This window comes from Spea bombifrons, chromosome 4, assembly GCF_027358695.1.
Source record: "Spea bombifrons isolate aSpeBom1 chromosome 4, aSpeBom1.2.pri, whole genome shotgun sequence".
Taxonomy (NCBI): Eukaryota; Metazoa; Chordata; class Amphibia; order Anura; family Pelobatidae; genus Spea; species Spea bombifrons.
The window spans coordinates 50123576-50138248 of record NC_071090.1 but is presented as its reverse complement, the minus strand read 5'-3'; the positions used below and the strand labels follow the sequence as shown (position 1 = coordinate 50138248).

The 14673-nt window shown below is 36.2% G+C and overlaps 1 protein-coding gene across 1 annotated transcript; it reads right to left on the bottom strand.

Moving 5' to 3' along the window:
* Positions 1–352: 352 nt before the first annotated feature.
* SLC38A2 (solute carrier family 38 member 2) lies at positions 353–11140 on the bottom strand. Its single transcript, XM_053465624.1, has 16 exons — positions 10897–11140; positions 9135–9392; positions 8876–8954; positions 8660–8775; positions 7944–8017; positions 7760–7852; positions 7393–7474; positions 6604–6686; positions 6430–6488; positions 6017–6190; positions 5747–5826; positions 5554–5654; positions 5184–5308; positions 4504–4648; positions 4111–4208; positions 353–3918 (listed from the first exon to the last, which is right to left on the bottom strand). The coding sequence occupies exons 2-16, from the start codon at positions 9257–9259 to the stop codon at positions 3820–3822; spliced, it is 1533 nt and encodes a 510-aa protein (XP_053321599.1). The 5' UTR covers positions 9260–9392; positions 10897–11140; the 3' UTR covers positions 353–3819.
* Positions 11141–14673: the final 3533 nt, after the last annotated feature.

Sequence of the window (14673 nt, the reverse complement as noted above, 5' to 3'; positions counted from 1 at the left end):
TTTTCCTACCCCCAAGCTATGTACCATGCATGAGATGTGTTTGGCCATACATATCTCCATGCATGTGATACACTTATGTCCAATCTGCTATAGCACTGCTCGCTCCTGTTTAAATGGCCATCGATTTCAATAGGAGCTCTTTCCTGCCACTGATTGGTTGCTTCAAACAGAATCATTGGACCCCGGATGAGGAACGCAACTACATGGCTGCAGCTTCTACTTTAGGTAAGTCCTTTTTCCCCCCCACTTTAAAGAATGGATATTAAAGTACACAAATAGCGGAATGGATTGGGACAGAGAGCTGTCACTTAAATGAAAAAAAGACAACAAATGAAAACAGAGACATAAGATATTATGTATATTTATTTTATTTTAATTAAAAGCATACAGTGTTTCATTGAAACCCAAAATAACAGTTTCTGGCATTTTTGCAAGAGTAGAATAATATTGTACATTAATATACAGATAATACTAACCCATGTGATCCATGAAACCCAAAACTGTACAGCACAATAAATGCCCACACTTTAGATGCTGTCAAGAACCTTTAAAATTAAAGTATTGTGTTATAAGTATTTACAAGAATATTGTTGGAATTGTTCCATTCAGTTTCATTTGGTCTTCCTAATAGTTATACATATTGCTGCAAGGCTGAAGCACTGTTTGAGCAACCCATAGTTATATTAACATATGGCAATGGGGCACTCATATTAAAGCATTAACAACATAATTCCTAATAGACGCAATTAATATCAACTGTATCATGTTGCAACATTGGTAAAAACGAGTTGGAATTCAATTAACAGCCAAAGTTATTCCACTAACAACAATAAATACATAGGAAGCCAAGCTTGTTACTTTCCACAAGGAGCAATTAGTTATCTTTCAGTGTGTCAGATGGAAACATCCACCAACAAGAGTGTTATTAAAAGGTAAATTAAAAAAAAAAAATTAAAATTGTATGTTGGTAATTCTAGTTTGACTGGAGCTGTAATAAAATTATTTAGAAGATTCCTGACAAGCAGGGACTAAAATGAAAGATTCATTATTGTTAGAGACTGCCAATGTTTGTACAGGGAAAGTTACAATATTATATGGCGTTTTTCATGAGAATAATAAGGTTTCGGAAAATCTACCCATACGTACTGTTTTAATTTACTGTGCCACTTAAAAATGGCCGTTGCAATTGGAATCATGTAAGCAATTTGTTAGTATTTAAATAAAAGAAAAGGAAGAAAAACAGGAACATTTAAAACACTTCCTCCTCAGAAATGGTTTCCCTTTAATAATTAAAGAAAACAACCTCCAGTTTTATGGACAACCAGAAAGGAAAAATACATGGCAAATAAAAAAAACAAAATATTTTCATATGTACATGGTATGTATATATATATATTTAAAATATATAATATACATATACACACACAACATATATTTACAAAAGTCTACTGTACACATTTCATAAATATTGAAAAATAGGTTTGACTTTCAACATTGTAATGTTCTATAAATAGCACATTAGCGTTAAATTTGCCTGTGGAAGACAATGAGGTGACAAAAAAAGGGCAGAAATACTTTGTGCTAAGATGTGATCTTAATTTTTTTTAGACATATATACATAATTTCCACCTGCTAGTAGGAGATGTGGAAATATAAACCAAATTTGGAAAAAAAAAAAAAAAATAGTAAAATATACAAAATGTCACGAGGAGAGCACATGCAGCCATTTGTGTAGCTGCTACCGATTTAAGCATAGTGTGAAAAAAAATAGTTCAAATGGTCAAAACATACAGGATGATTTTTGTTGTACAGCGTTAAAACAGATATCCCATTTTTACACTACAGTAATATTAAGAAGGGAAATTACCACCTCAAAAATATGTATTAAATAAATTCAATATTGTAACATATCTTTGTAACAGACCACTGGAGGAAAAGTACCATGTACTTGCTTTTCTTCCATCCATTTAGACAGTCAACGGGACACTGGTCAAACAGCTCCTTACTACTTGTAAGGGAGTAAAACTTTACTGAGAGGATGGTATGAATGGCCCCCATTATTGGTAGTGGCTAATACAGTAAGGGAATTTAAACATGCACGGAACAGGCATAAAGCTATCCTGATTGTAAGACAAGACCAAGACTAATTAAGGTCTGGGTCTTCACATCGGAAAAAATAGGCAGCCTATATGTACCAGATGGTTACATTCGATGTTTCTAAGTTACTGTTTACATCTGTGCCATCTTTTTTTGGTTGAGAATGCACCAGCTACAATCTTGCATCTAATGTTTTCATTCAGGATAAAAATAAAAAAAAAAAGGGATATGCTGATGTCATATTAAATTGCGATATGTAACAGGATGACATTATATAGACAAATGATCCATTGGCATTACTGTCTATATTCTAACAGTGTTTTAGAATGATAATTTCCCTTTAAATAAAAGCAGTTAAACCAATACAAACAGTTATCCTCTGTATAAACAAAATGCTTCTAACATTTCAGTTGTTCGTACCCACTGCATTTATCTTTAAATTCTAGGTATCCATGCACTTGCCAATGGCAGAAATGTACTGTTTTGGCAGTGGGGATGTTGTTCTTGATCTACAGAATCTCAGCAAATGTCCTGTAAGACGTAAACATTTACATGTGGGGAAAAAACAAACAAAACACCCAAAACATGTAGAGGGTGACTAATTGCATTGAGGATAAATGTAAAGTTATCAAGTAACTCAGTGTTTTCATAAATTAGGATTTAAATATTGAGAAATACTGTACAAGCTGTAAACTGACATGGGACTGAATAAATTAGTCGTTGTAAAATATTTTACGTATGTACCATGCTTCATAATACCATCAATAAGATAGTGATATTTGACTAAACAGCATGCTTATTTTTTTAGCTGTAATTTCCACTTTGTCACGAAACACCAAGGTTTCCTAATTTATATCAGAGCAGCAGTGGCTGAATTATAAAAACCCAAATGCTTCCAAACCAGGTATACATATTTCAAAGTCATCATCTTCTACACAGTAGGCCAACCCATTGTCTAGGAGTAATTTATGGAGGAAACCTCACTGGAAACAATTCCAGCTTTCCATCAGCACGCTCTTTTTTCCCTTAAAATGTAGAAAAGCCCCTGATAGTTTCCTTCACAAATTATTCACTTTAAGCTTTCCATAATGATATACCTCTAACTCTTCAGGACAATGGCCTGTGTTCTGTACGATACATTTTTGGGGTCATATTTAAGTGACAAAACAAATATCTACTAAAATACTGACCGCTGATTTTACATGTACTGTAAGAAACTAGTTAAGTTTTTTTTTTTCAAAAAAATAAATAAAAGCATGATTTTGTACTGTATCACTCTCCTCAGAAGTGCTTTCTGAGTTTTTTTTTGGTACAAAAAGAGAGGGTCAACATGACACCTCCATATAAATTAACACTTTTAGTGTAGCAGTGTGTTCTCACATCAATGGTTCCTGTAGGCACATTCAAGTAATAAACATAGACATTACAAGTAACAGTAAGTGACAATAGCCAAACATATGGCTTGAAATAAGCTTTGATATTTTTGTCCATTCTCTAGAATGGAATAAAATTACTTCCTTCTGTCAGAACTTTTGAATTTAAGGTGGTAATGGTTTTGTTGAGACATAGAATAAGGCTCTTGAGAATGTCCTTATTCTATAACAGTACTGATGTTTTGAAGGAAGTTGAGACTGCAACAATGGTATTTTTCATTCTCAGTAGAAGGCTTGTAAAGTGAATTCATCCACTTCAAGCAAAGTGCTGGCTTTCCCATTAAGTCATTTAATGTCCATCGGATGATGACTGGTGAACCCAGTCCATGACAATCAGGGTCATACTTCCGATCATAACAATTATTCCACTGATGAGAAATAGAGTAGCCTAGGAAAACCGAAAAAAAAAAAAAAACATAATAAGTATTTGTAATAAATGAGGCTGTTGAACATAATCCATTCATTCTCATTTTCTATGCATTCAGTAGATGGAGACTTCAAGCAGAAAGTGGGCATATACTTTTACAAAGTAACACATCACTGTGAATGCCAATGGTAAACATGTTAACATTATACCTACCCCGATCTTTTGCACAGATTTCATAGACTCTTTCTTCACTAGCTTAATGTAAAAGGCTGATGGGAGAATAAATACCAGCATTGCTGCAGCAGAGGCGCCTGTGGGGAATAAATACAGAGGTTTACATAAAGCACTGCTTAATGCTTAGCACAATATTTACATTCACAGCCACGCACAACTATCAATAGGCAGTTCTTCCAACCTCCCCTTTTTTCACCTCCTGCCCACCAGTATTAGGGGATAGTAAATGACCTGTTATACGTGAAATCAATTCAAGCTTTAACTGTCCAGCTAAACCTCTCTCTAACGCACACACACACAAACACAACACCCCCACAAAAAATAAGTTAAAAATTAGAGCAGTCACAACCCAATAAATAACAACCAACTTACCAATGAATCCAAAGATATCCCTTATAGTTGGAACAAAAATGACTAGGATGTTGGCGAATGCCAGTATCCCAAATGTGATGATAAAATGGCGCCACATAGCAAAATCCTTCCCTGCACACAAAAGCTGAGTAATGGAGCTGCGAATCTATAAAAATAAAAAGCAAAAAAAAACAAAACAATTAATATACAAGTTAAAAAAAAAAAAAAAGTAACTACTATCCAAAAACCATTTTTCATACTAACAAAGATTAGTGGTTGGGCTTAGGGTTTGTTTTACCCTAGGACAATGTTCTTCTATGGAACCCCACTTCTGTAAGAAGATGAAGCTGGTGCTGATGCCCCTTCTACCTCATTCATATGGACAGCTGCCTGCACTGACTGTATGATATGGCCAGCCCTGCAAGCTCCATTCATAGTCATTTATAAATATGTTGTATTTAGAGACAACAATTATGTTCTTTATTGAATGTGTCTCACACATGCTTTGTAACAATTAATTATATGTATTCAAATTTGGAGTTGTTGAATTTTATGTGAAAGATTAACAATAACGAAAGATTTATCTATTTAACATTTTCCTTTCCTGAACTAATACTGCATGAACATATTTAGAAGGCAAGTAACTGGTATTTACAAATTAATTAGAATACAATGTCAGAATATCAAAAGCAAATACTCACAGGGAATATTACAATTGGCACTGTTAATGTCACTGCCATGAGAACTGCAAGACGCACAACAACAAACACCACACCAGCATTTGGAACCTTTGAATATGTATGGAGTAATTCTGGCTCAACATTTCCTGTAAAAAAAATAAAAAAATATTTAAAAACAGAATCAGAAAACGGGACAAAGTTATTAGTATTCTGCAGTGAAGATTAACCAACAAGACTTAAACAATGATATAATAATACTAAAGGCCTGGCTATCCTTGACATATACCAGGGAACATAGGGAAACAAATATATAGGAATGTAGAAGTTTCGGGGGAGCGTGTAAGCAGGACAATCACTACTATGCTCAGCTCACCAAGTTAAGTAGACTTACCATAAAATGTCAAATATCCGAAGAGTGCAGCCAAGAGATACATGACAAACATGGAAAAAAATGAAACGTTGGACACGTTCATCATCCTTTTACGGCTACGCCTAAAAACACGAGAAATTCAATAATTTTAGGCAAGTTGATTGACAGCACTACAAATTGCATTTTTGTTCTGGAAACATGAAATGGAACATACCCTTTAAGCTCTTGGTAAATGGGAAGGACAGCTGGGTGGCAGACGAAAGAGAATGTCAAAATTGGGACAGCATACACAGTCTAGAAAAAATGATACAAAATATCAGTAGGTTAGTAGAAGGATTCTTATGAAACTGTAAACTTCTAAACAGTAAATCAACTGGAAAATTTAGTACTTAATATTTTAATATGTTAAAGTATGAATGTGACATTTTGGAACACAATATTCATGCTGTACAATTTCACTCTGAAAAGGAGGACATTTATTTACCTGGGAGTTATAGACAAAGTACTGTGGTTTGCACATATCATCATCTGTCATATTGTGTTCTACTTCATGTGTTACTGCATGCGTGACCAAGCTTGATATTGAGCTGTTTAGAGTCATATTCAGGGCATCCTGCTCCCAGAGAGGGCATGGGATCTCAAATTTCTTGTAGATTACCTATAACATTTGTAACAAAACATAGGGTTAATAAAAAACAAACAAACAAAAAAACACCTGAAGAATACATAAATGAAATAAAGTCATTCTTCAGTGTAGGATATGGCACGGTTGAGTATTTTCTGTTAATGGATTTGGTTTTCTTTCCTTGTGCAAAACCATCAGCAATAGAGTGCTAATATTTATCAGAAAACCGAACTGAAGGTTTTGCTTATGTATTTGGCATAATGTATACTTACAACAATGAGGAAAAACACCATGCACATCAGTGAAAATCCACTCGTATAGCCCAAGTACCCTGGTGGAAAATAAGAAACAAAATAGAACCTTAAAATCCAAGTTCAGATAATTAAACTTTATAGCCTGTTTTGTGTTCTATTAAAGAGACACACCACGTACAAACAAATAATTACCTAGATTTTTCAGTAGTGACAAAGGAAGGATAAGAAACACAGACACCATTATCACCAAGTAATCTCCATTCAAGTACCATACTCTAAAAAAAAAAAAAAAAAATAATAAAAATGTTTATTATTGAAATATCTCTTGTCACGTAAGAGGCAGCAATATTACAGAAAGGTTTAAAATCTGCGCTCAGAAATAACTTTTACGGCAATGGCTGTAACACAGAACCTGCAAAATAGCATGTTTTCATTTTCTCTCTAGATTGGCTGTATTATGTCGGGATGAGTAAAGCGGAAGAGTGTCCAGTGTTAAAAATTTGTCCTTAAAGTTGCTTATTTAAAGCATTTTATTAATCATGCACTATAAAAAAACAATTCTTATTTTTTGTTCCATTTTTCCCAGTACGGAAAAATACATTGAGTATCCTATGAAATAGACAATCTTGAAACGATTTATGTACACTATTCTATGTATAACAAAGGGGAGATTCTTTGATACTGTGTAATACACAGTCTATTCAACTACTGAAATGAAGCAGCATAGAAAACGAATTACTTTACTCACGTTCTGAAAGTAAATATTTGCTCCACATGGGTTACTGTGACCTAAAGGTGCCTGACTCATGAAATGCTACAGGGTACTGGAATAATCAGTTAACACCTTCAGCATGATCAGGACAGAATTTGTACATTCTAACGGTAGGATTGATGATGTTAACTATTATTGCCTAGGCTTACACAAAAAATAAAATCTTAATACATTAAAATAAAGCATTTTACAAAATAAGAAATACATACCCAGTGTCCTTGTGTATCCCCATCAGCTCCTTCATTACAAGAGGCAGCTCATATTTCACTATGTAGAGGTAGCTTGACATTGCTGCAAAATAATTAAAAACTTTACATCTCATTCAAAACTGGTTATGTTGCTACAAAAAGGGGCTTTGGCAGTTTGGGGGTAGAAATTAATTTGTACATACTTGCATACGCAAGGGAAAACCTACTGAGAGATTTTATATATATATATATATATCTATATATATCAATCAAAAAGTCAACCCCAATTTTTATCTTTTAACAAAAATGTATGTATATGTGTAAATATATTATGTGTTATATAGGTATATATTGTATATACACACACACACACGTATATAACCCGTACCTCCAATATTTTGCATGGTGACAGATCCAGAAGCAGCAATTTTTCCGACATAGCCAAACGCTTTATATCCGAGCTGCTCATATAATAAGGATCCTAAGAGCAACAAAGGACAAACAGGTTATTTTACATTTCACTCAGAAAACCTTACAAAGAAACATTCAGTTTGCGTGTATAAATAGGTTACCTCCTTCATTTGCAGTTTTCAGTAGTAGATGAATGGAATACAGAGAAAATATTGAAACAAACGACAAGAGAATCCTGCAGAGAAATTGAAAAATTAACCGAATTAAAGGGATGATGAAAATAATAATAGTAAATATTAGATATGGAACTAAGGAATTTAATGTTAAAAATTCTTCAGGAGGGTAAATTAAATATTTTAGGTTTATATACACATTCAGAAACCTGTACATTTAGTTCAAAAGCATACTATTATAAAAGAGTTTTCTTTAAAGCACAGTGGAAAGCCAGTTTTGTAAGTAAACAACACTCAGAACATCCAGTGCTTATTATAGCTCTGTACATGTAAGGTTAGGCACACAAAAAGATCCTTCTTCATAGGGACCATCTTTCTATAAGGCATAAAGTGTACTCTGCCCCTAGTGTTCACTTATGAAAGTACACTTTCCAACCAATATGTTTTAATAATATGATTCTAAAGTCTTGGCATCAATCCAATGCAAATAAAATGTATTAAAACAAGAATTTATTCATCAGGATTAGAGATTGGCAGGGATTAAACGGTATTTTAATATATACACAGGAGATATCCTCTGCTATTGCCGTGATGCATTTTATAAAGTAATTTGTTCGATTGTAATCTTAAAATCATACGCCTTAGTTTTAACACATAACTGGCGACATAAACATTGAAATAGATTATCTATCAGAAACACTTACATAAAGAGCGCAATTCCTGTATTGGCCATGGCATATGACAGACCGAGAATACCACTACCCACAATGGCATTGCTGAGATTAAACACAGACATTCCAAAAGAAGTGGTCCCTGGAAGCTAGCGAAAAAAACAAAACAAAAAAACAAGTTAATCAATAAATCCAAAATCATTAAACCCTATTTTTATCTTTGATGACTAATAACTTAAACCCACTTACGTATTCTGTTTCACATTTCTTTTTTGCGTGCGTTGGCTCAAGAAGGAAATTCTGATTTTCAGGATCCATATCATAAGGTCTGAAAAAGCAATGAACACTGCGTTATAAGGGGAAATCTTGGCTATCGGGCATACTTCAGCGTTTATCCTTTAGAGGACATTCGGAAGCAAATGGAAGCTATGGGCACACGATAGCACAAGCGGTGTCGTAAAGCGAGCAATCTGACATTTCTATGAATATAAAGAGATGGATATCTTACACTTTGATAGAGAGCTTCTTTGCGGGGTAGTCGGAATAGTTGAAATCATCATTGCTGTTTGAGCTGTTGCTAGTAGTGTCCTCATCGTTAGCAATGTTAAACCTTCCCATTTCTTCTCTGGCCATAGTGACAATTTATTCAATCCAAGAATCTGCTTTGCTGGTGTTGTAAGACAACGTCAAAATAATTTAGCCACCGGCGCTGCCAATGTCAATGGTAAGGCTGCTGCTTCTGCCGCTGCTGCGCTTGGCTTTCTGCCTGCAAGCAAAGGCAAACGTCAATACTGCAGTGTGCAACATGGACCACGTGACAACATCATGATCACGAGCTAAGCAAGAGGAAAAGGAGGAGGGGATGGGGGAGAGAGTGGAAAAGTACTAGCTTGTGTCTCACAAGCAGACAGCAAATTCCAACCCCTCCTCACTTACCCCCCCCTCACTTATGAAGCACATGCATTCCAAGGCCATGAGCAGTTATTTAACCATTTGAGCGCTGGGTGGGTTAGAACACCCTTCCTGGCACTTAAATAGGTAGGGCATTTTGCTCTGCCCTTTGGAGGCAAGAATAATAGAATGCTAAATTCTTACCAATTTCCCCGTCACCGAATTGCCAAGCAGTGTAGGACATTTAATATGATCAAAGCAAAAACTAAATAGTTTACATAAACCAAAAATACAATTTGTAAACATAAAATGATTGAACCATGTCAGCTATAAAACAAACTTGTTTCGGCCTGGAGTACACGTTCAAAATAATTAATTATTTCTAATTAAACCTCGACTGCAGGTAACCCCACTCTAAAGTATTTACAAATAAAAATATATAAAGCAACAAAAAAAATTACTATGAACGCGGCCTACATTTAAAGCCAAAATATTGTCATAAAGAGCATGGGAAGCACAGACCTACACCAGGTCACATTATAGGTAATTTATGTCTAGAAAATTCTCTTTAGGGGAGGGGACATCACTATCAATACCCGGGAGTGCGGCACTTCTCAGAAACAGGATTAGGTACAGAGCCACTCCTTGCTCGTCACTCCCTCCCCTCCATAACCTCTGTTCTACAGAAGGAGAGAATCTGATGCAACAGCTCATGTGGGTTGAAGCAGATTCTTCTTCATTCCTCCACTCAATGCATTACCAAGCCGGATTATGACTACATTCTGCTGGACCATCAACCCATATGTGAACGGGCCTGGTGAAGAATGAATCTTACTATTTGGACCCATTCCCCCCAACAGACACAAAAGACTGATGATCAGACTGTGACTTCATTCTGATCACTGAAACCCCACTTGATCTAAGAAAAACGATTAGGATGACTATGTTTATAAACACTTGCAATCTGCAGAGAATGATCGCTTTAGCTCATGAATTAGCTCATTGAATTACACGATTTGCCATCAGGGCTACCGATTACATTAACACAGACACAAGCCGGCCTGTCTCGCCACGTTCTTCAATGAAACATTAGCCAACATGTGTCATTTAATAACAGCTGCATCCAATCGGATACAACAAAGTAACTATTATTATAGCTCTGTGTGTAGGTGGGATACAGCCTAATACATATACCCTGATCACATCAACCCCCGCAACAGGGCTGTACCAGACATTTGCCGTATCCAGCTTATACAATACAGACACATTCCCCCACCCCCCCCGCACTATGACAGCTCCGGTTCCCTAGACAGCATTATGACAACCAGAACACCCCAGACACCCCCATTTCTATACATTGGAAAACCCACGGCAATTACCTGATCACACGTAGACCGAAGTGAAGAATAATCTCACGAGAAACGGATATATATGTTTATATAAATAACAGGCTGGAATTAAATAACAAGTAATAATAATAATACAAAAAATCTAACAGCCACAGCGAGCAGTACTATCAATACTGCAGATATTGCGGCGTGGTTAGAAATAGTTAAAAACGATGCTGTAACTAATAAACGTCCTTCCTCGGTGGCGACAGCTCGGCATCTGAGACCCGGGGATACTCTCGCTTATTAGAGTATCGTACATAGGGGCTGGGTCGCGTCTGAATCGGGAGGCGGGGTCATGTGTCTCACTCTCAGCCAATCAGCCAGTGGCATCGTGTTTCTTTCTTTGTGTACTAACATGGGAAGCCACGCCCTAGGCTTCCACCACATTCATTATTGAGTCGAGCCCCGCCCCGTACCCTGTAACTTCCTGCTCAGGTCAAGTGAGAGTCGTGTGTGTGTCTGTTATCTTCTGTTTGTTGTATGCTGCTGTCAGGGCAGCTATTCACCATTTAGTATGTACACAGATTTAATGCCAGGCATTGGCTTCCTATAACACCCAGGAGAATATGTCACAATTAATGCCCCCTGGAGCGCACACTTTGCATTTTTTTGTTCTAACCAAGCTACCAGACACCGTTTGTTGTTTTGTCTGTTGCACATGTATCTTTAAGGGTTATTTTTGGCCCATTCATAGTAATCTGATTTTACGATTTTATTAATTTCATGGCCCAATTTCCAAAAGTTCACGTTAGTTCCCTTAATGTTCAATGGCAGAGGGAGATATCATGAATGCATCAGCTAAACTCCAACAGGGGGCGCTATGATCTTCTTCCTTTTTGTGCACCTATGAGCTCAAGGGTGGTGTTTCCAATTCTCTGTTGGTTGTATGGGGTTGGGTGTAAATGAGACGCTTGATGAGAACAAAAACAGAGATGTGAGTTCAAAAGAATAGGGGCCATATCAAACAGCCAGATTTGTATGTGTATCGCAGAACATGTGTTCTTCTTATAGTGTACAGCGTAATATTATGATATCATAGTGTTGAGTTACATGTGATTGTGTGTGGAGAGTCACTGTTTTATTATCTGGCTACTGGGCTGTTCTTGGTGTACATTCAGTAGGGTCAACTTGAACCTGATTATTAAACATCACAGTTTGCCCCCCCCCGCTTTAATAGATGTCTCCGATTTATCTCCTAATGGTGCCTTAAATTACCATTAAAAGAGTTGGTTGTGTATATTTCTAACAAAAGAAAAAACAACTTTTACTTTTAATTAAAATGCCTGCAATCCCTGAATCATACATATGGGCCTGAACACTCAGTATTGTGTATCTATGTGCATGTAACTGATGCATGCATACACGCGTTCTCAATGCATTTGCCCCTGCAGCTGGTCCCTTGGTGAGCCCAGTGGCATTTTATCTTAGACACAGAAACATGAAATAGGCTAGGGAGTTGATGTCAGCGAGAAAATGAGGTTTAGCCACTAAGGATAGTGTTTCTAATAGAAAGAGTTATCTCTGCTATAAGAAAAGCGGTATAAGCTTTATAATATTTTATTTTGTAACAGGTAACCAAAAAAAAGGCTGCCAATGACTTCCACCCATGTGTATATTTTCAAAAGATCCAAGGTACTTTCATAATGTGCTCCTAGATGCTGATCAATCATTTCAGAATATAACAACACAATGTAGGCAATAATCGCCCAAGGTAGATATTTCCACAGGTTAGAAATGAAGGAGGAAATTAATTATGTAAATTATTCCTGACTTTACTAGCCATTTGTTACCAGTAATGGAATATTAATCATCAATACCAAGTGGCATAAAATAAATTACTACAGTCGAAACAAAATGATTGGCTTTGTATTTCAAATGGGGCTGGAGGGTCCTACATTGTACAACCCTTTTTTTAGGCACAGTTACTTTAAAATCAGTACATAGTTCAATTTATGTATTTTGTGTTTACCACTCAGAATATGGAGCATGAATAAGTAGACTTTGTGATGCACACTTGCACATAGTACTACAGGACGACTAGAGGGTTTTTTTTTCTGCATCTGGATCTAGATTAATTACATTTATTTATATAACGCCAGCAGATTCCGTAGCGATTTACAATATTTGATTAATGCAAATATGCATTGTTATGGTAACAGTCACCATAAAACACTAAAGAAAAAAAATAAATCATGATCTAAAAAATGTAATTCTTGTCATTGTAAAAAAATGCTAGTTTTAATGTATTGATTGAATGCTATTATTTCATCATTATAATTGAAAGCTCTTCTATGCCGCTCTCCTATGTTCTGCGGTGAGTCTGTGTGATGTACACTAATGCGGTAAGTGCATTGACACTGTATATAAGTGAGCTCCTAGAGCCTGCGCATGCGTAGATCTCCGGTGCAGCTGCCTTGCATTAAGTAATATAGATTGCGTCACTGATCTTGACTCCTATGGTGTATGCAAGGCTACACTTTGTAACCAGTTAATTGGAAACAAATGATTACATTTCAAAATGTAGTTGCACCTGCTGACACCTTGATGCCCACTGATTCCAAGACACCTTAGACATAATATTACCCAACAGGAAATCCGGTCTTGCTTGTTTACCGTGGGATAAACTCGTGCCGAATCTTGGCAGGTCTGTAAGCACCAGATAAGTTGTTTGATAACCACGCCCCTGAAATACATGCACTTTGCGGGGGGGGGGGACTTGTCTGCTGTAGGGATGGAAACCTGGGGGTTTTACTGCTGCTGTTTTCGGAATGGAACACAGATGTGTCAGAAGCTCTCACTGAAAGAAATACTGAACAAAAACAATTTTTGTTAATGACGTATTATGCATTTAGTGCTTCAGTAATTTTACATTGTAATTTGTAAAGCATTTTTTTGCTTTGCTCCTGTACTTCATCCCCATCTATACTGTGCTACTATGTATTACAGTAAATAGAAAGATCAGGTTCAACTTTATCATTTGATAATGACATGATGAATCGTCATGTCTTTGTGTGAATGTTAGCACATTAAAAGTTGGCTTTAGAGATGTTGCCATTTCTTTTGGGTAGAAATAAGACGCTAATTTTGCTCATTCCCTTTCCCGTTCCGCCATTTAGTTTGTTTTCCCTAATTCCTTCAAGACAGGGAAGGGCAAGTCAACTCAACATGAAGGATGATATCCAGAGTGGACATGAAAAGGTATGTAGAACACAGAGATCTAATACGTTTAAGTAAGCAGACACTTTATTGAACTCAAAACCAGAGATAAATGATAAGATAAAATGTCTGGATGTAGAGATAGAGAGAGTCTATAATACAGTATTTCTGTCTTTTGCCCAGGGTAGTCTTTTAGCTCAAAGTCTTTTAGGGTTTTAGAGAGGCACCTTATGGTGGGATTCAGTTGAGCTGCTTTATTTTTCAATATTCAAGATTTTTGTGCAAACAGAAGACAAAGCATAAATCAAAATTAACTAAACGTTTCCTCAATATACAATAAACATCAAACTACATTTCTACAATATGTCACAGTCACACAAAAAGAAAAGAGGGAAACGCTGCAATGCAATTTTCAGGCCCACAAATGTCTTAATGTAGCACTTGCTCTGCCACAGTGCCACTTGTGTAGTAATGATGCCACCTGTGTAGTGATGGTGCCTGGGAGCAGTGTACCCTGTGCACCCGCCTCAGCATAGCCCTGTCAATCAGAGAGATTTAAATAGCAATCCTATAGCAGAAAAAATGAAATAATAAAAGTAATACAGGATA